Here is a 20,761-nt window from a genome sequence, read left to right as displayed (position 1 = left end):
AGGACATTCTGCATAATAGATGCTTTTACTTTTGGTATTTACATAGTATTTTTGCTAATACTTTTGTACTTTAACGTACATTTTAAATGCATGACATTTGTTTTAACAGAGTAATTTTTGTGATGTTATGTGAAGTGCAAACAGTGCAGAATGAGTACATTTTAAAGTAATGTATGTTAAATTATTATAATAATGGATCCATTGATAAAGGTGGGTTAATAAAAGGATGTTTCATCAGTAACACATTATGATTTTATTACATGTTGTATAATTAATCTGAATCTGTAAAGTAACTAAAGCTGTCAGATAAATGTAGTGCAGTAAAAATTGTATTTCTTTCTAAAATGGAGTAAAATTAAAGTAGAAAGTAGAAAATAGACGTGTAAAGGACAAGTGCCTCTGGATTGTACTTAAATGCAGTAAATGTACTTATAGTTAGATAGTTTCCACCACTAATCATTTCTCAGTGGATGTTTTTTAAATACTCACAGTAAAATTACTGACTTTAATATAACTTAGCTTTGTTGATTGATTGAAATAAATCAGGAGATGTAGATGTCAGAGCCTTTTCCCATTATACATTTAAATATGTTAGTATCTCAAGAGAATTTAAACATTTCTAGAAGACCTATATACTTAGTTACTGAAGTAGCGTTACATGATTTCGTTACTGGAATTCAAAACTCATTTTGATTCATGGAGACTTGTGTAACTGGTCGTTCGATTAGTAGTAATCGGTAATCTGTTGATACGCCTGTGTGCGCCTAGCTAGCTAACAGCTAGGTAGTTACGCAGTAGCAGTTTGGCGTCGGGCAGCTAGTAAAACATTGGACCAATGCCTTAGAAAACATTTTTCCTTCGCCTCCTTCTTATGATACGAATGTTGCCCATTGTATCTCAGTGGACACTCTTCGTAAGAGTAGCCGCAAAACACTGATGTTAGCAGTGGACAGGTTATTGTTTGCAGCGGCCACATTTTCCGTTTTTGGCCGATCTAGCTAACTGGCTAGCATAGCTCCTGTTAACCAGTTAGCCTGTTAGCTACAATGGCACAGCCGGAGAGCGAGAAGATAATGGAAGGTAGGCCAGACACTTCGGTATATTGATTTATTTTTACACCTCTGTCGTTGTTCCGCATGTCAATGGAGTGTTCGTTTGTGCTTGTAAGTCAGCGCCAGTCTTACTAAAATCTGAAATAACTCGGAGCTTCTTTTTCCAGGTCGTTTTCCTGTTAGCTCGCTGTATTCGAAATGAGCTAGTTTAGCTCTTAGGTTAGCTTCCACAGAACGGCTCAATAAAATCCAGCTAACATCTTTTACATAAACTTTCTATAAGTTTCCTAATGTTTCAGTTAGGTCAGTGTTGGCCACAGTACTGACTGTTAAGGTAAGTAAAAGTGTACAGTTACTCTATTAAACTGCTGGCAGTGAGAAACTGGAAGCTGCTGGTTTGTGATGGATTTTGGTTTCACACAACAAACTGAACTAAAATGACCTAAATATCTCACTGTATGTAGTGAGAATTAATCTGATCTCAATAATTGGACACTATCAGTGTGGAGTAAGGATCCGGACATTGTATGGATATCAGAAAAATATAATTATCATTGGAATTAATAATAAATCAAAGTGTTATGTATAAGTCGTTAAGATTTTGAAGCTATAGCTCCGGTCTCTGGTTCGTCTTGGGGGGGTCATTGTTGTTCCAACACATTACTCTGTGTACTCAGTATTATTATTATTATTATGAATATTATTTCTTCATAAGTTAATTAAGTGTAACAGTGATTTATAGCACAGTCTAGAATGATATTTGGTGGTAGCTGTGACAACTTTTATTAGTGACTTGTGATGACAATGTAATGTGATGAATTAAAATGACTGAAGTACACAATATCAGTACTTAACTTCTTAACAGTACTTCAAGTACCACTTTGGTAAGTCTGTAGATTCTTTACTCAAGCAGTGAGTATTGAGTAAAGTATATTTAAATGATTAGTTTAACATAGTTCACCTTGATGCTGTCGATAACATGGACATTTGAGTCTGGTACAGATTCTTTTTCTACTTGTGTCTCATTAATCAGGTTTCTGCAAAAATGTTCAATTTAAGGGGAGAAACACTTGGAAAAAACAGATTTCTGAACATTTAATGTGAAAAGACAACAACATTCACAAACTGAACCTTAGTTAGTAGCTACAGTATAAAACATTTTCTTTCATTTAATTGTCTTTGTTTAACTTCATAGTTTTAAATTGAGCACATTATACATGGTTTCTGTTGATGAACAGAGTGTCATTTATTTTTCTCATTGAATTTTCTGGTTCAGCCAAACAGTGTTTACCTCAGTCACACTATAAATGGACACAGCAACAATTGCTCACATCCTGTCACCGGTTTTGGTAATTGTTTAAGTCATTAATGGGTCAAACCCTTTCAGCGATTTAAATGTTTGTCTATTTCATATGATAATTGATTATTTTTGTGTTTTGGAAAGTGAGACACTGAAATACGTCATCCTGTACGGCAACTTGTAGCATTAACTGTTATTTACTTAATAAGAAATAAATAGCAGAATTATTGATAATGTCTGATCATAAGTTGCAGCTCTTGTTGAATTCTTGTGAAGGCGTGGTGCTTTTTCCTTTTCACTTTATCTGTCCTAGAGAAAGTTGACTGAACTCCTCCACATTCACACTGTTCCCCAAAATTCTAAACATTCCCTGTGGGAATAGAGCAGTGTGTCCAGTCAGCGAGCTGCTGCACTGGAGCAGACGATCAGAGACGGTGTGAGGAAAACTGCGGAGAGATCGGACCTTATTTAATCTGTTCTTTGTCTCTTGTGGTTTCCATGTTCACTGACCTCTGCTGCTGCCATTACCAAGATATTGAAATTAAATGACATGACAGAATCTAAAAGTAGTTTGTAATGAAGCTGCAGAATCATTCAGTGTCCTGTCTGCGAAGTGTGGAGAAGCTTATGAGGTCTCTTTATTAGGACAAACATAGCAATGATTAGACAAGTAATTGATTAGTTCACAGTAAATAGGCATGCAACTCTCTTGGTAATTAAAGAGTCATTTAAATAATTATTTAAGTAAAAATGCTCAAAATGTGTTGTTTCCAAATCATAAGTTAGAGGATTTTCTTTTCTTGGTCTTCACAGTGTAGTTTGTCTGAAAAGAATATTCTTGGGATTTGGACTGTAGTTCAGACAAAACATGATGTTTGATGATGACAAGCAGTTAATCATTTGCAGCTCTAATAAAGGCCTGTTTCTAGATGCTCCAATTTCCAGAATACCTGTTTCCATTTCCTGTAGTCAGTCAAAAGACTTGCTTGATTCGATTCTGTTCAGAAATATTTGTCATATTTCTGAAGCTGGATTTGTGATTTTTTTTTTTTTCCTTTTTTCCCAGTCAAGGTTGCGTAAAAATGACTTAAATGACTTTGAAATAGTTGGAGAATAATTAGCTGTTGATCTATAAACTACTGCAGCTCTACAAAATGACAGATATTCAGATCTGATCCTGGCAGGACTCCTAACTGAGGAAATGATCCAAACTGTGTGAGGAATAGCGGTGATCAAGCTGCCTGGGTGGACACTAAAATCGGCTGTACACAGTAAATCAAATGTTTCTGTTTGTTTAGACAAACTGCAGGTTTGCAAACAGTATCAGCTTCTGTTTGCTGCTGTGCGTGCAGAGATTAAAAACTAAATATCACTGCCTGATGTTTCTATACACGCAGCTGATTAGCATCAAGTCATATGAGATTTTTGTGGTAATATTTTCTATTTAAAAAAGAAAGTTATAAAAAAGTGAAGGAGGCTCAATACATTTTGTAGTGACAATAAAAAAAATAAAATTTTGAATCTCAGTCTTATAATGATCTATAACTGAGTAGATTCGAGTGAGTTCTTCTGTTCACTCTAATCACGGTCAGACCTGCTTTGTATTTCTAATCTTAACTCCTTAAATGAATCGGACGTTACATTATCATATTGTCAGTTTTCTTATCTATTTTTGTCTGAGTTTGAGTTTATTAAGCAACAGGACCTGTGGTTGTGGCACTGTTCAACTTCCTCAGACATGTATTCACCCTGAGTCTCTGCTCTCTCAGCTTAGACTCTGCATGGAGACGGACTGGCAGCAGTGGGAGTGAGCAGCCAATCAGCCAAGGCCACTGGTAGCAGCATGGCGTCCCGTCAGAGGAACTCGGTCCGGATCCTGTCCAGTCGGGAGCGAGGCTCCCAGACCTTTGGTTCACAGCGACTCCTGCAGCTGCTGGTAGAGGAGAAAGTCCGCTGGATGAAATGGCAGAGTCAGGTACTGTGTCAGTTGAGGGTAACATATTAGTTAGGACTGAACTGTTCTGTAGTGAGCGTAATTTACTGTGTTTGCACTGTTCTCTTCTGGAGTATTGTTTCAACCAGGCGTAAAGAGTCAGGTTTTACTGTTTCTGCCCTGACAGAATCCCAGTGTGTCCAGTTGCAGTTTTAACCAGTGTACCTGACTTTATAAAGGCTTTTAATACACATGTACTCTGTATGAAGCAAAATAGCAGGATTCAGCAAGATAATATCACCCCCTATGGAGACCAAATGATCAGTGTTGTGGGCTGCAGAATGGCAGTTTAAGGATGTCTCATTCAGATGTGCTACACTTCTTTACCTAATTCGAAATGACACAACGATAACATCTCTATTTTCTGCCAGGGAGCTGCATGATAGAAATTGTGAAAAAGTGTGTTTTGATTTTCTGTTTTATCATCCTTCCACACCTCAAGGACTACAATTGATGACAGGAACACGGGCACCACAGCCTCATTGATGTATGTGGGGGGCAAAGCGTAGCCTGTCTTTGAGTCCCAGAAGAGCTACAGCAGCACAGCTACCCATAATATATAGGCAGAACATAGTAAAGCTTTTTTACATGCCAGTACAGCAGCTGGTTTATTTTTTACTGTGTTAGCTCATATTTTTTGAAAAGATTTGATTTTTCTCCAATCCACTCCATGGTGCCTGGAGTGGATTTTTTAACGGCACAAAATATGAGGATGTATTTTTCCTTTATACATTAAAGACTGGATAATATTTTAAACTGTATAATATATAATGCAGTTTAGTGTGATATTGTGTCCAGCTCAGATTCTCTCTACAGTTTCAAGTGTTGTTTACCCCAGTTTATCCGTCAGGTTGTTCACCCCAACACATTGTGTGAAGCTAAAATCCTCCTGACTCTGAATAAGCAGTCAGTAGTCTTTCTCTCTCTCCCCATCTAGGCTGCGCTCTCTCCACCAACACTGGTCTTATTGTGAATGTACCTCCAAAGCCTGGCTCAGACCACGGGACTATTCAAATGTTGCCCACAGAGACCTGTTCAGAATAAAATGTCCAGTTTCTGAGCGGTCCCACAACGAAGCTAATCACTACAGGCTTTAGGGAGGAAGTTCACATACGAACCAGATCTGTCAGAAAAATTTCCCTTTTTTATTCAGACAGTTCTGGTAAAATACTCGACAGATGTGACAGACCTTGTCACGCACTCGACCACTCAGTATAGGGTAATCATTTCTTCCTAAATTGATATGTTGAGTATCTTTGCTGCTGTGATTTACTTTGGTTTGAGTCATACTATCAAATCATGTACTTTCCAGTCTGGAGTTTTCGACCCAGTGGGTTTCCAAGATGAAATGTTTCCATTAACTGCTGGTCAGTTCTTATAAAATACGGTGTACTGGCACCTAAAGAGTGAAAAGGTGTCTTGGTTGAAGTCAACACATCTTACGTTATCTTCAACTTGATTTATACTTTATAGGGAATATGCACCACGTAGGTATGAATCGATGCTGTGGGCAGTTTGCACAACTCCAACATCACCTGCTCAGCTTCATTTGCCATTTTGTAGTTAACCAGAATAACTCGTAGTGTTGAAGAAGTTCAGCACAGTGCCACAAAAACCCCACGACCAACTAGGGGTTTGGGAGTGTAATTGCAGAGCGAAACGACGCACCAACGCACAAATATAAATGCTCATAGCAGCAGATTCAACACAAAAGCATAAATCTCCTGTGGGGGGACTCACACGTATACTGTGATGTTTATGGGGAAGTAGTTGTTTTTAAATGTAAATCTGTTATTTTGTGCCCCTGACAGAAAGTGGAGCTGCCGGACAGCCCCCGGTCAACGTTCCTGCTTGCTTTCAGCCCTGACAGGTGGGAACATCCTTCAACAAAGCAGAGAATGTTTCAGGACTGTGGGGATGGATTTTTTTGTGCAGAAATTCTTTCACACTCAATCTGCCAATTACTTTTGCAGAAACTAGGGAGTGTTTTCGTTTCTGCTGTTCAGAACTGGCACGTTTGTAGAGATGTGTGAATGAGTGAGTTGTATATGTGTGCTGGCTGTGAGCTGAGAAATTTTTTCAATGATTATAACAAAGAACAAAATATGTTGAATAGTTTTGTTTGTTTGTTTTTATATTCTGAATGCCTTTCATAGGACCCTCATGGCTTCCACACATGTCAACCACAACATTTACATAACGGAGGTGAAGACTGGAAAGTGCCTACATTCCTTAGTGGGCCACCGTAGAACGCCCTGGTGTGTGACCTTTCACCCCACAATACCTGGCCTGGTGGCCTCCGGGTGCCTTGATGGCGAAGTCCGTATTTGGGACCTGCACGTGAGCGTCTGCCTTTTACTTTTACTTGCTATATCTGAAGTGGTATTTAATGATACAGTGCATTTGTGGCTGAGTTTGTCTCAACAAACTCAGTAGTGAATTAGGGGTAATTGGGATGCACGTGGGTGTATTTCACTACTCTGCAGTAAATCTGAATTGGCCCTCAGATGATAAAACATCATATTTAAGATCAGGCACCACGACTTCACCTTAATGAGTCTTTTCAGTATGACTTAACATCATTGCCATCTGTACACGTGATTTTTCTGCAGGGTGGCAGTGAGAGTTGGTTTACAGAGAGCAACGTTCCCATTGCCTCCCTGGCCTTTCACCCGACTGCTCAGCTCCTCCTGATTGCCACTAACAACGAGCTCCATTTCTGGGACTGGAGCCGACCGGAGCCCTTTGCCGTGGTCAAGACAGGCAGTGACACAGAGAGAGTGCGGTGGGTTAAACAGAGCTGCTGTGATGGAGACTTTTAAGAGTTAGTTTATGAGGCTGCCAGTCAGCCACAACAAGCCGACAGGATTCCTCCATTTTTCTGTGGTGGAAATGCCAAAAATAACATGTAGATAAACATTTTCCTGAATCTGTATTATTTTATTGTTTTTTTTATGCAGTGTCAACAGAAACTTGTGTTTTAATTTGTTGTTTTAATTTCAGGTTGGTGAGGTTCGACCCTCTTGGTCACAACCTCCTGACAGCGATAGTGAATCCGTCCAATCAACAGGTTAGATTTCTCTGATTAGTTTCGGGTTTAGGAGAGTTGATGGGATATGATAACATGAAAAAAGTTGATACCATGGGGAAAAATTGACAGTAGTGACGACATTAAATATTCTTTTTTACTAAAACATAACACAGACCTAAAACATTAACGTACATATACCATAATACTTTGCATATTATATATATTATTGTATATGTTTACATAAGAACAAAGGCACAAGTTGAGCAGCTGTCTGTTGCAAAAGCTTTCAACTTTCTTTGTCTTTTCCTGAATTATTTGTGCCCCACTTTTCTTTCTTTTGAGAGGATTTTTTTTATTCTTTGAACATTAGCTAATTATTATTATTATTATTATTATTATTATTATTATTATTATTATTATTATTATTATTATATGTTGATTTGTCTTAGTCTGACTCTTTCTGTCTGTCAGAATGAGGAAGACTCTGAGGTTCCTATGGACAGTGTGGAGATGCCCCACTTCCGTCAGCGCTCCTTCCTGCCTTCTCAGCCAGTTCGCCGTACACCCATACTGCACAACTTCCTCCACATCTTGTCGTCTCGCTCCCCGGGGGCACAGGCAGTAGGGGAGCAGCCACGTCCTCTCGGTGAAAATGGAAGCACTGTGGGGGAGTCTCCCAGCATGCCTCTGGCTCAATACCCTGAACGTGGGCCCCCCTTTCCTGGCTGTACCCAGCACCTTGGCATGGTTTGCCTGTGTAGTCGCTGTTCAGTCAGTCGCAACCCCTCCCTGGCTGCTGATGGTTCCTCCGTGACCCCCGCTGATCCCAGGGTGTCCTCTGACACTCCCCAGCTTCCCCCAGCATCCACTTTCTCGTCGGCTCGTACGGAGCCTAGACAGCCATCAGAAAGACCCTCAGCCTTTACCTCAGTCTACTACAGTGCTGGCACTTCTCTAAATCCCAGCGCACCAAGCAGCATCGAGCCACACTCCACCCCCAGGACAGGACCTGACTGGACACGCAACCTGCTAAGCATGAGAGAGGGCGGGGTTGGTCCAGCTATGCTGCCTCCCAGAACCTCTTCCCCCTCCTCCATCAGCCTTCTTTCAGTGCTCCGTCAGCAGGACGGCTCCTCTCACTCACCTATCTACACCTCTGCTACTGAAGGACGGGGTTTCCCCCATCAAGGAGAGCCCGGGAGCCGAGATGCTGCTGGTACAAGCAGTGGACATCACCCATTCTGGGACGGCTCTCGCAACAACTCAGCCTCATTTCGTAACGTGCTGCAGTGCAACCTGAGCCGCTACTTCATGGAGTTTGACCGCATGCAGGACCTGGAGCCGCCTTTAGGGGGAAGCATGGCAGATGGAAACCAGGAGCAGAGCCAAGAGCTGCTGAATAATAACATGGACCCAGACAGACCTGGGCCTTCATCATCTTCCTCCTCCTCCACCCCTACTATCATCCACTACCAGCCACCCCTCCCCCCTCCTCCTACCTCCCACAGCCTAGAGAACAATGTTCCTCCCCCGGCCTCCCGAGGCCATTTGAACCGCTGCCGGGCCTGCCACAATCTACTGACCTTTAACCATGACTCTCAGCGCTGGGAGCGCACAAACCAGACCTCCTCCACCTCTGCCTCCACTCTTCAGCCCTCCTCTTCCTCCTTCCCTTCCTCCTCTTCTCTATGGCAGCCTGAAGCAGGCAGGAGGACACTAGACTCCCAAACTCAAGAGAGGAGGGTGCCTCCGGAACCCAGTGAGCAGCCTCCTCCCCCTGCAGGTGGAGAAGCAGGAACTGTAAGCTTTCCTATAGCCCCGTCCTCCAGCCAGCCTGGAGAGCAGACTGTGGGCTTGGTGTACAACCAGGACACAGCACAGTGGGAGAGGGTGTACCGGCAGGCTGCCGCCGGCCGGTCGGCAGAGCCACCGGAGGCCTTAAGCCAAGAAATGCCTGTTGACCCCCCAGATGAGGACTCCCTGAGGAGGTACAGCTCATATTCATCACTTTGATTGGTTGTGGCCATAAACCCATATAATAAGGATCTGGTGTCATCTTACAAACTTAGAAACATTAAAGGTCTCTTATTATACCTCTCACTAAGACTAAGAAAACAGGCCCCTGAGGTCTCCACATTGCACCAAACAAGACAATGTGGTGCACTGCTAACATACTTGGGGTGTATCCATACACCAGAGAGCCATGTAAATGTACAGAAATGACCAAAACAGGGCTTTTGCATAATAGGGGACCTTTAATGCCTGGCATGCTACTGAACATGTACTATTAGGATCAGGGTAAGTTACATGTTTCTAGATTCTGTGGTCATAACATCCGTCATCTGTTTCTCTCTCTCTCACAGGCGACTGTTGGAATCATCCCTGTTATCCCTGTCTCGCTATGACATGTCGGGATCAAGAGACCACCCCATCTACCCTGATCCAGCTAGGTACCCTGACCTGACTTAACCAAGAATTTATGCTCTGACTTTAATCAGAATATGATAAGTTTGGGATTCATTTGTCAAACAGAAGCCAGTCATTTGCTGACAGTATCCACACCTTTACACTGTTTTTAAAGTTGGATGAATGTGAATTTTTCCCCTGTATTACCCAGGCTTTCTCCAGCTGCTTACTACGCTCAGAGAATGATCCAGTATCTCTCCAGACGCGACAGCATTCGCCAGCGCTCGCTCCGCTACCAGCAGAATCGCCTGCGGGCCATGTCCTCTTCATCAGACAGCCCTGCCAGCAACCCATCCAGCTCCAGCTCCATTGACAACAGCGATGTGGACTTCGAGGAGCTGGAGTAAGTTTCATGTTTTTAACCTGATTGTGGTACATAAAAACTAAACACTGATCATACAGTGGCAACAAAAAGTATGTGAACCTTTTTCAATTTTGTGGTTTTCTGCATGCATTATTTGTCATAAATCGTGATCTGATCTTCATCTAAAACCTAGAGTGCTAGTGGAAATTTAATCTGAAGAGCGAAACCTCTCCTGCATTGGCTGAAAACCTCTGGGGGCTGTTGGCAGCAAATGTTAAATAATCAGTTACAAGCCACTTGAAAATGGTCCTTAACCGGTGTCTTCTTCCAGTGTTCAGTACAACTTGTGCTGTGTATTAAGTCAGTGTACAGTACTTGTGCTGTTCTGTGCAGCCTCATCATGTTCTTCCTTTGCAGTGATACTGGAGACAGAGCAAGGCACAGGACACCACGTAATGCCAGGATGTCTGCGCCCTCTCTGGGTCGGTTTGTCCCACGGTGAGTCAGCTCATTCCTGCATCAGTATGTTAATCATTCATTTTAAAATATTTTCTGTGACGTTTCTTTAGAGCTTAGAACGTGTAGGAATTCAGAAGAAATTCGTTTTGTGCTTTCTGGTTTTGCAGGCGATTCCTCCTCCCTGAGTACCTGCCCTATGCTGGAATCTTCCATGAGAGAGGGCAGCCTGGCCTGGCCACGCACTCCTCTGTCAACAGAGTACTTGCTGGTAAACACACACAGTATGCCAATAAGGTCTCACCCACACTGTTCAGTCTCATTGTTTTTCAGCCACACTGAGATTCCTAGTTTTGTTCAAGCCTTAAGTCAAACTGGCTAAAATAATGTAAAAGTATTTTTTATTTTTCTTATTTTTTCCCTGAATGAATCTGCCTGGTGTTGAAAATGACAAATGTTTTCTCAGGGGCGTCGATTGGGGATGGTCAGTCTGCAGTTGCCAGCAACATTGCTAATACCACCTTCCGCCTGCAATGGTGGGACTTCACCAAATTTGATCTTCCGGAGATCAGCAACGGTAAAAATATCTCCTGGATCTATAAAGTTTGAGAAAGGGTTAAAGTTCAAATGTTGTTTCAGAGGTTAAGAGACATGTTTGTGTTTTTTCTTTGCTCAGCCTCAGTCAACGTTCTGGTGCCAAACTGTAAAATCTACAATGACGCGAGCTGCGACATCTCTGCAGATGGTCAGCTGCTAGCTGTTTTCATTCCCAGTAGTCAACGGGGTTTTCCAGACGAGGGGATCCTGGCCATCTACTCTCTGGCTCCCCACAACCTGGGAGAGATGCTCTACACAAAGAGATTCGGTACAGTGTCCTGACGTTTAGCATCTATCATCAAACACTTTGTTGCTCACTTTGTTTGACAGGATGACCTGAAGATTATATGTTATATTATTCGTTGTGATTAAAAGGCTTGTTCTTTCTTCAACAGGTCCAAATGCCATCTCTGTGAGCCTGTCTCCAATGGGCTGCTATGTGATGGTGGGCCTGGCCTCTCGCAGGATTCTGCTGCATCCCACCACTGACCACATGGTGGCGCAAGTCTTCCGCCTGCAGCAGCCACACGGAGGAGAGACTTCCATCAGGGTGAGACAGTACATGCACAGTGCATGCTTTACTACTGTCACAGCAGTAATACTGATGCTCGTACTAGTTATTTATTTTTCCTTACATGACACTACAATCTAAAAATACTATATTAAACTTTAGTTTTAGATTTTAACAAGAAAATGATACAGGTGGGACAGAATAACCTAATTTATATTATTATTTAACCTAATAACTGTTATATTATATTATTATATATATTATATTAATATATTATTATGTATTATATGTATGGTTATAGTTGTTTTTGGTTGGTTGATTTTTATTAATCGATAATAGAAATAATCTGTAGTTCCACCTTTAAATATTTTATTTTAGTGATAATAACCAACCTTTTTCTTTGTGCTGATTCTTCATTGCTCACTAATAAAAATTACATTTTAGTGAGGAAAATTGAAATGTGTTGAACCTGTTACTGTGTTTCAGATGGTGTTTAACGTGGTCTACCCCATGGCTCCAGACCAGAGGCGCCATGTCAGTATAAACTCTGCTCGCTGGCTGCCAGATCCAGGGATGGGTCTGGCTTATGGAACCAATAAGGGAGACCTGGTCATCTGCCGGCCTGTGTGAGTCTCCAACTCTGTGAAAAAACAGAACTCATTAATCACGTTTTTCTTGATCTTTACAGACTTGTTTTCAGCCGTGAAACAAATGAATCAGCTCTGACAGATGTACAGTAAAAGAATAAACAGTCTGCTGTATGTATATGTGGAATTACAGTGTGTGTGTTAACGTGTTCCTCAATTACCTGTGTGACCTGTGTTCTCAGAGTAACCAGGTTACCTAACTGCACCATGTAAATGTGGCATAACATGAGAACAAAAGAGAATGAAATTCACAAAGCCGCATCACTTTTTGAGGCAAAATTCTTCACTAATCTGTTGATTTAGATTCAATACTTGACAAGTATTATTAAGTATATTAGTTACATACAAGAAATACCAGTGTAGGCTGAACTGCAAACACACAAACACTGCGCATAAAACTGTGAGGCAGGGATTTATTTAAGAACTTAAACCGAATAGATTCATACTTCTTGTAGGTGTACATGTGCAAATAAAAAAGGCTTCACTTACAGGTGTCATCACTATGGATGTTTTAAAGGATCAATAATTAAATTTAGGAATAAAATCCATATTTACAGCCACTTGATTTCCCCATATCTTTTTTTCCTTTCACCTTGTTGTTCTCATTAGTCTCATTAACCTTTGAGTGGCTTCCTCACAAACTCAAATACAAAGAATGAGAATAAATGTTGAACCTGGAGCTGCAGAGAGCTTCTCCACCCTGATGTGAACTGATGTGATTATCCTAATGGTTGGTCTGAACAGGAAGACCATTAATTAGAGAAGCTCAATTAGTGCCTTTAATGAGGTCGTGGTCTGAGTGATTCTACGAAGAAATCCCGCCTTTGCTTTGAAGACTTCCTGAAAGGAAGTGAATTAATTATAGGTGTGTGTGTGTGTCTGTGTGTGTGTGTGTGTGTGTGTGTGTGTGTGTGTGTGTGTGTGTGTGTGTGTGTGTGTGTGTGTGTGTGTGTGTGTGTGTGTGTAGGTTCTATCGCAGTGATGGTGAGACCCCTGGAGAGTCGAGCAGTGAACCTTTATTCTCTGTCAACAACAGTGGAACCAGCCGTACCCGAAGTTCTGACAGATCGGGGTGAGAACCTTTCGCTTTGGTGTCAAACACAAGACTGAAAAACTAAAGATGAATAATCGACTTGTAACCAGGTCATTTTAGACAATTCAGCATCAGAGTAGGTTTTGCTTTTAAATTCCTCAGCTGTTATCTGTGAACTGTGTTGGACTGTGTGAGGTGCACAGAGCAGCTGAGCATGGCTAAAGCTGTCGCATCATCAGTCCGTTAATTTGTTATTTGTCCTGACACAGGTTGTTAGAACTGCCTCTGGACACTATAGTGTCGAGCCCTTAGTACAGTTTAGGAAGTAAAGAGAAATCTATATATTATTTTTTGCTTTCCTGCCGTACTAACGTACTAAAGTTGTTGTCGTGATGTAATTTTAGACCAAATCGCTCTGGCTGGAGACTCGACAGAGACATGGGATTGATGAACGCTATTGGTCTTCAGCCTCGACATCCCGCCCCTTCAGTGACATCACAAGGAACCCAAACGCCAATCATCCAGCTGCAGAACGCTGAGACACAGACTGAGAGAGAGCCGTCGGAGCCCAGCGCCTCCCAGCCGCCCCCCAGTACTGATACACATGTTTATACCAGCTGAAACAATATTTCTGATCATTCGGTCATACATAAATCACTTGAAACATGACTGAGTTGGGTTTATGGCCCTGGAAAGATCCACGTGTGGAAATGACACACTAACACTGATGTAAAATTCGAAAGACAGGTTGTTTTGTTTTGTTTTTTCTTATACCAGGTTTATTGTGAAAATCATTAATCCAGTGGAGTCTGTAAATGTCTTTTCTTATAAAGTTAAATGAGACATTTAATTCTTTATTATCCATTGAACAGTCTGGATTTAACTTTCGGTTTTGTCTAGTAATGGTACACTCACATTTTAACTTGTGCTTTTCTTTCCTCAGTTGTCCCTCCTGAGACTCCGTCCACCAGTCGAGCAGCTCCAGTGCAACTGGAGATGGCTCAGAGCAGCAGAGTTCAGGATGGCGTCCAGGGTGAAGCTTCGTCTGAAGCCAACACATCTACAGCTGGTACTGCTCCTGTCAGCCATACTGCAGCTTTAACACCATACAGTTTACTCATGTTTTACTGTTGGGATGTTACGGTTTACAGTTAATTTGCAGAATGTGTTTAATTTAATTTGTGAGCATAAATACACACCTTATTTCTCACACATAGTTTCTAAAGGCAGCTGCAGTTGAAATGATGCAGAGAAGTGAGACGTAATCCTATTGGTGTTGTTTCTAATCCTCTTATACACTATACAGAGCAATCCCTAAGAAAAAAATTGTTTACAATTGAGGAACATCTTGCAGATACATGTGTTAAATTAATGGTACAGAATCTGTTAATATCCACATGGAGAGTGATGGCCGCTCTGGGTCTGTTGGAGCAGCACTGACACTGATCAGTCAGTAAAAATACTGTTCCTCTCTGACATTTACTGAGGAGGCGTTTAAGGATTTCTACATTATTCATGTCTAAATGTGGGAGTGGAACTGAGAGTGTGTGAGTGCAACCTGCTCCACATATGACAAATGTTTTAAAATGATGTATCATAGATTGTGTGTTTACATGCACTTGAGTAACCAGATTACTGTGAATCTGTTGGTATTTGAAATGACTTCAGTTCAGCAGCCTCTCTCTCTCTCTTAGATACGTATGTGCAGTTTAAGATCTGTGAGGGATAATAACTTGAATCCTGTGACTGACTGTGGAGTTCTAGTGTGACCTCTGTTGTTGCTCTCGTTGCTCTAGGAGAGTCTCCGGAGTTCGGTTCGGGTGAAGACGCTCTGGCACGAATACGCCGGCTGATCGCTGAGGGCGGGATGACGGCTGTGGTCCAGCGGGAGCAGAGCACCACCATGGCCTCAATGGGCGGCTTCGGAAACAACATCATCGTCAGCCATCGTATCCACCGCGGCTCCCAGACGAGCACCGGGGCCTCCAGACCTGCAGCTGACCCTACCGTGATGGTCCCCTCCTCCTCTTCCTCCTCCCCCTCCTCTTCAGGTCCTCTCCTTGTCACCCAGAATCTGTTCCGCCCCTCTCAGAACCCCACCTCGACCGAACAGCTTGCTCCCATGTGGGGCTCCCAGGCGCTCTCAGGCCCCCAGCCCCCCAACCTGTCTTTGGCTGTGCACATGGACGATGTGTTTGACGGGGGACAAATAGATGACGACTCCTTACAGGGTCCCTCCTCTTCTTCCCTGCTGCTGTCTTCCCCTTCTTCCTCCTCCTCCTCTTCCTCCTCTCACAGCCCCCTCCCTGGCAGCGGAGGTGGGGGCCCCAACATTTACCCCGGCGACCCGTACAGCAGGTAGTTGTCCTATTGGCCAAGAGAAGCAGAGCGCTGGCCGGTGGGCGCTCCTCAAAGCCTTACCATACAAACAAATGGGTGCTGCTTCGACTCTTGACAGGGTCTCCTGCCTGGAAAAGAAGGGACACGAGAACCCCCACCCTCCACCCCCCTCACCTGGAAACCTTGAGTGGCATTGGCGTGCACTTCCTCTGCACTTACAGAAACTGGACTGAAGCTGAACTGCGATCATTCCTCATCAGAAAGGGCTTCTACTTGAACGGACGCCAGTTATCACTGAGCTCCTCACCGCCCGTTTCTCTTTAAGCTTGATGGAAGACAAGGTTCCTGTTTATATAAGTGCCATGTCTGATGAGTGGGGGGAGGGGGGTAATTATTTCCCACACTCATAAACTCCCAGCGTGCTGCATTCGGTGCCATGTGATGTTGAAATTTGATGTGAAATAGTGCGTGATTGAAGTGTTTAAAAAGTGAACTCAGCGCTACTTTATTTTGAAGCCTGTTTTTGTACCATGTGTAATTATAATGTTGGAAAAGAAGACATCGTTCTGTGGAGTCTGGACTGGACATGGAGGCTGTTACTGTGTCCCACCACATGGAGAATCAATCAACGATTACTGACCACACAACTGAGATTGAGTGATCTGAGTTTACTGCATGTCTTTTCAATAATGCTGCAGTTCATCATGACCTGCTCCAAACCCCTCAACCCTCCTAAAAACCCACCCCAACCCAGTTGCACTAATAGTGTGTTTGGTGCTAAGAAAGTCCTGGATGGATGTGTGTGTGTGTGTGTGTGTGTGTGTGTGTGTGTGTGTGTGTGTGTGTGTGTGTGTGTGTGTGTGTGTGTGTGTGTGTGTGTGTGTGTGTGTGTGTGTGTGTGTGTGTGTGTGTGGAGCTGGTAGGAAATATTTGTTTTAGTAAATTCAAGAGTTGGATCTAGTGACAGACGTGTGACTGTGATTTTACCTACATGCAGACACACAACGTACAGTTTGTTCTGCGCAGTTCATAGGATGAACATTCATTTGGCACGTTAGCAGATGCTAACTTGACTCTCACATCTGAGACAAGTTTCAAGAGTTTACTGAATCATTTTCATACGTACAGAAACAAATGAAACCCGGTGGTTGTTGGGAACAGCGGGAAAACTAGATTCAGTGACGGGCATGGTGCTAACAAATCTCAAGTTCACACTCAAGTCAACAAAACATCTCTACTCTCTGTAAAACTCGTCTTTCACCTCCAGACCTGCTGGTTCCTACTGATCTACATTTTGTACGGGACTACTTTCTGGGGAGGATGAATCCACATTTGGCCTCTAGTGTATGTGGGACGAGGTCTAAATAAACCACAGTGACTTCGACATGTGTTTAAAGAGGAGGAGGTCTGTCACAGTGTTGGTTTGACTCTGCACTTGGGATTTGTTGACATCACCCCCACCCATAATGTTGATGATAATGTGGACAGATTTGGAGCTAAAACACACACACACACACACACACACACACACACACACACACACACACACTGCTGTTTTCAACTCTGATGGTGGCGTGAAACTAAGAGAGAGTTTGAGTTTACTGTAAGAAAATAATCCGAGATCATGTTTGTGTTTTTTATTTGAAGTGAAATCTGTACAGGTGGTCAGACTAAATCTGAAATATACACTCAGCTGTCAGTTTATTATTTATTACATCAGTTTAATCTAATGTCGAATCAACTCTGAAACAGCCTGAATGAAAACTGAACCTTGATGGAGGAGGATTTACTGCAGGACTGGATCAGACTGATGAGTCTTAGATCCTCTGAAGACTGTGTGTTTAACTCTAAACAGAGTGTCTGCTTGTGTTGTAGTTGTGTTTTAGTGGGGGCGTAGCGTCTCCCGGCTCGTTCCTGCTCTTTTCCACCACAGGAGCTAAACCACCTTGAACCTAAAGTTCCCCAGACCCGGGAACCTGCAGGAACGTGTGAGTCAGTGGGTTCTGGTTGACCTTGACTATGGGGGAAATTAGATTTTATTTTCTTGACTAATGACTTTTTACTCTTTTCATCAAGAGAGTCGTCAGCTCAGCTCAGAGCCAGCTGGTCCTGTAGCACAGGTCAGTCCACTTCAAACAGCCTAAACTGATAAATGTTTGGTGGCATCACGTTTCCAGCGCTACTTTACTGAAATACAGTCACGTTTCCTGCTTCCTCTGCTCTGTGCACGTCACAACATGAAGAAAATCTGATTTTTATTCATAATTGACCATCGGAACTAGATTGACACTTTAACCTTTGTAACATGGCTTCTAGAAAACTCACTAAAAAAAGAAGTTCTGTTTTTATCTGGAGACATGAAACAAAACTTCCAAAACTGGATTTTTTTATTTTTATCTGCGTTAGAAATCTCAGTGGAATTTAGTTTAGTTTAGTTTTTTTTTTCAACTTGTGGAACAGATTGTGAACGTTTCGGTTTCTCAACCGTCGATTGAAGATGATGAATTAATAAGTTGTTGTATTTTTTTAAAAGAAAGTTTAGTGACGTAGCGTTGGATCGCTGCCTTACTTAGTAAGAAGTTGGTCTTTGTGTTAGACTGTGAAACAAACCTCAGTACAAGGCTGAGCAGGTTTTAATATCATCATTTGGTTTTATAAAATACCTTTGTCCTCTTTAACTTTTCTAGTTCCACTGTTGTCGTGGTGGAGTTTCGATGTCTTGATGTCTGATCACGTCAGTTGAACTCAGTATTTAGAAACTGCTGCCGGATTTGTTCATTCATGTTACTTAGTTAAAACATAACCAGAGCTGTTGGTGCCCCCTCGGTTACAGGTTGTAAAGCTCCTGTAGTGGAATATCCCCCCCCGGGGGAAAACTTGAATTTTTGATCAAGCTCCACTTTTCCTGTCACTCTTCTGGTTTTTCTTCTTATTCCACGTCCTTCACCATCCACACGCAAAGCTGCGACAACTTCCTGTACTGATACGTTTCAGTTGTGTATGAGTTTTGTGGGGGTTGGGGCGGTAACGGACCTGTGAAAGTGAAGACGGTGAGGGGGGAGAGCTCTGGTTGGAGCAGTATTTTTTATTTCCTGTGGTTTAGTCCAGGTGAGGTGTCTCAAGGGCAGCAGCTGCACGTGAGAAAGACCCAAGTGATCTGAATGCTCCTCCTGGCTTTACTTGATTAATGAACATTTACAAAAGATCTGTGTGTGTGATGTGTGTTGAGTTCATCCTGTGAATGATGAACGGAGCGTGTTAATACGAACGGTACAACTGTGTCACTGAATCCTCTGCTCGGTCGGTTTGTACAGATCAAAGATGATTCTTTGCTTTTACTTTTAGACGTGATGTAATTAAAGAGCTTTGAGACTTTTTCTGTGATCACATGTAGTTGTTGAACATTTTCTTCTTCCATCGCACAGTTGATTCCGTGGTGCAGTATTCACACATTAGTCCATTGAAGTCGCCGCTTTATCAGCAGCAGAGATGTAACGACGCTCAGGTAGTCATTTAGTTTCAAAGCTAATAAATAATTTATTGGGCAAATGCTGCGTTTTAATTCTTTGTTCAGAAATGTACTAAATTTATTCAAAACCTTGGTTATTAAACTGATTTTATACCAAATGATTCAAAAATGTCAGTGTTGGGAAAGGAGCAGCTTATGGTTCAAAACCAGACCTCAACAGAACCTTTACTGGACTTTTCATTCAAGACCAGAACCAGGTGGACTGCACCTGAAACAGTCAGATACACAGTTCAGCTCACTGTGCTCACGGGCAGATTTCTCTCTTTAAATTAAAATGTGTAAAAGGTGATTACTTAAAGGTACAACAAGTCAATTCACCCGACTGTCTTTAAACATTGTTATAGAAATACCATGAATCTACACCTGTTACCAGCTGCTGGGAATATTCTGCTTCGGCGTTGCCCCCCGAACAAGCAGAACAAAACACCTGCAATGAGCTGCAGGCAAGAAAAAAAAACAAAACTGTCTGCTCGAGTTGTACTACTAAAAATACCTGCAGCTGAGCAGAGTGGAGGCTCCTGACTGCCAGGTGACATCGATCTGCTCTGATGATAAAAGGAAAATGAAGTCTGAAATTGCTAACGGGCACAGCTGGATCTATATACAGACAAACGTGTCATTACATCCCACGGGGAGGAGACACCGATGATGGATGAGGAATGAGGGATTCCTCCACTGCATATAAAGCTGCTGCTGCTGCCGCCGCCTGATGACTGAGACACTGAAGCACCACAGCAGCTCCCACGTCACCGGGACAGACCACCTCACCGGTAAGTTCAGTCAGCACAATGAAAATCTTTGGACCTTTAACACTGAAGTCATTTTGTTGATTCAAACTGGTCGTGGTGGAAACGAGAGATCGTTCAGTATTCGTGTTTCCTGTTACTTTTTACTTTTTACTGTTTAAATATTCTCAGTATTTGAGTTTGTGCAGATTCAGAAGATAAAAAACAATCTGCTGTTAAATTATGATGTTTTGGATGAAGCAGGTTTGTTAAATCAGCTCCACCTTTATCATGTGAGTGCAGCAGCACTTATCGTCATTCAGTAAAATAAATTAGTGCTTTTACTTTTGGTAAAAAGTATTACTGAAGTAAGTTTTGACTAATGATCTACTTTTTACTATAATAGAACCTCTGAGCTGGTTCTACCTGGATCAGAGTGAAAATAGTAAAGCTGCCAGAAAAAAAATAAAAGTACCAGGAGAAGGTAGTTAGAATAACACAGCTGCTCCTTTAAGTTTCTATTTCACAGAGGTTCAGTAAAAATCCTTGTGAGAGCAGGTAGAAATACTCGGACTACTATGAAGTCAGCAGAATAATAGTGTAAATCAAACCACAGGTTGGTGAAAGGAACGTGGCACAAGATTTGTTCCAATTCCAAGAAAGTCTTCATGTTCAAGTTAAAACGTGAAATATATCTTGAAATAATTTGTTCTTGAGCTGCAGGGTCAGAAAGTAGAGACCACTTCAAATTATTTCAGTAGTATTGAATCTATAGAT

The 20,761-nt window shown here is 42.2% G+C and overlaps 1 protein-coding gene across 1 annotated transcript; it reads left to right on the top strand.

The window, feature by feature from the left end:
* Positions 1–774: 774 nt before the first annotated feature.
* ambra1b (autophagy/beclin-1 regulator 1b) lies at positions 775–19,279 on the top strand. Its single transcript, XM_026365061.1, has 19 exons — positions 775–1,080; positions 4,122–4,327; positions 6,157–6,215; positions 6,502–6,685; positions 6,958–7,130; positions 7,349–7,415; positions 7,848–9,364; positions 9,740–9,826; positions 9,994–10,185; positions 10,564–10,644; positions 10,773–10,873; positions 11,069–11,179; positions 11,279–11,467; positions 11,595–11,749; positions 12,197–12,336; positions 13,325–13,429; positions 13,795–13,982; positions 14,334–14,459; positions 15,187–19,279. Exons 2-19 carry the CDS (start codon positions 4,196–4,198, stop codon positions 15,750–15,752), a joined length of 4,173 nt encoding a protein of 1,390 aa, XP_026220846.1. The 5' UTR covers positions 775–1,080; positions 4,122–4,195; the 3' UTR covers positions 15,753–19,279.
* Positions 19,280–20,761: the final 1,482 nt, after the last annotated feature.

This window comes from Anabas testudineus, chromosome 6, assembly GCF_900324465.2.
Source record: "Anabas testudineus chromosome 6, fAnaTes1.2, whole genome shotgun sequence".
Classification (NCBI taxonomy): Eukaryota; Metazoa; Chordata; class Actinopteri; order Anabantiformes; family Anabantidae; genus Anabas; species Anabas testudineus.
This window is presented reverse-complemented; position numbering and strand designations above follow the sequence as displayed.

Excerpts from the sequence above, each read along its gene's own strand:
- ambra1b (XM_026365061.1), top strand. The coding sequence starts at position 4,196 with ATGGCGTCCCGTCAGAGGAACTCGGTCCGGATCCTGTCCAGTCGGGAG. Across the intron at positions 7,131-7,348 it reads AGTGACACAGAGAGAGTGCG|GTTGGTGAGGTTCGACCCTC; the intron begins GTGGGTTAAACA and ends TTTTAATTTCAG. Across the intron at positions 14,460-15,186 it reads AGCCAACACATCTACAGCTG|GAGAGTCTCCGGAGTTCGGT; the intron begins GTACTGCTCCTG and ends TCGTTGCTCTAG.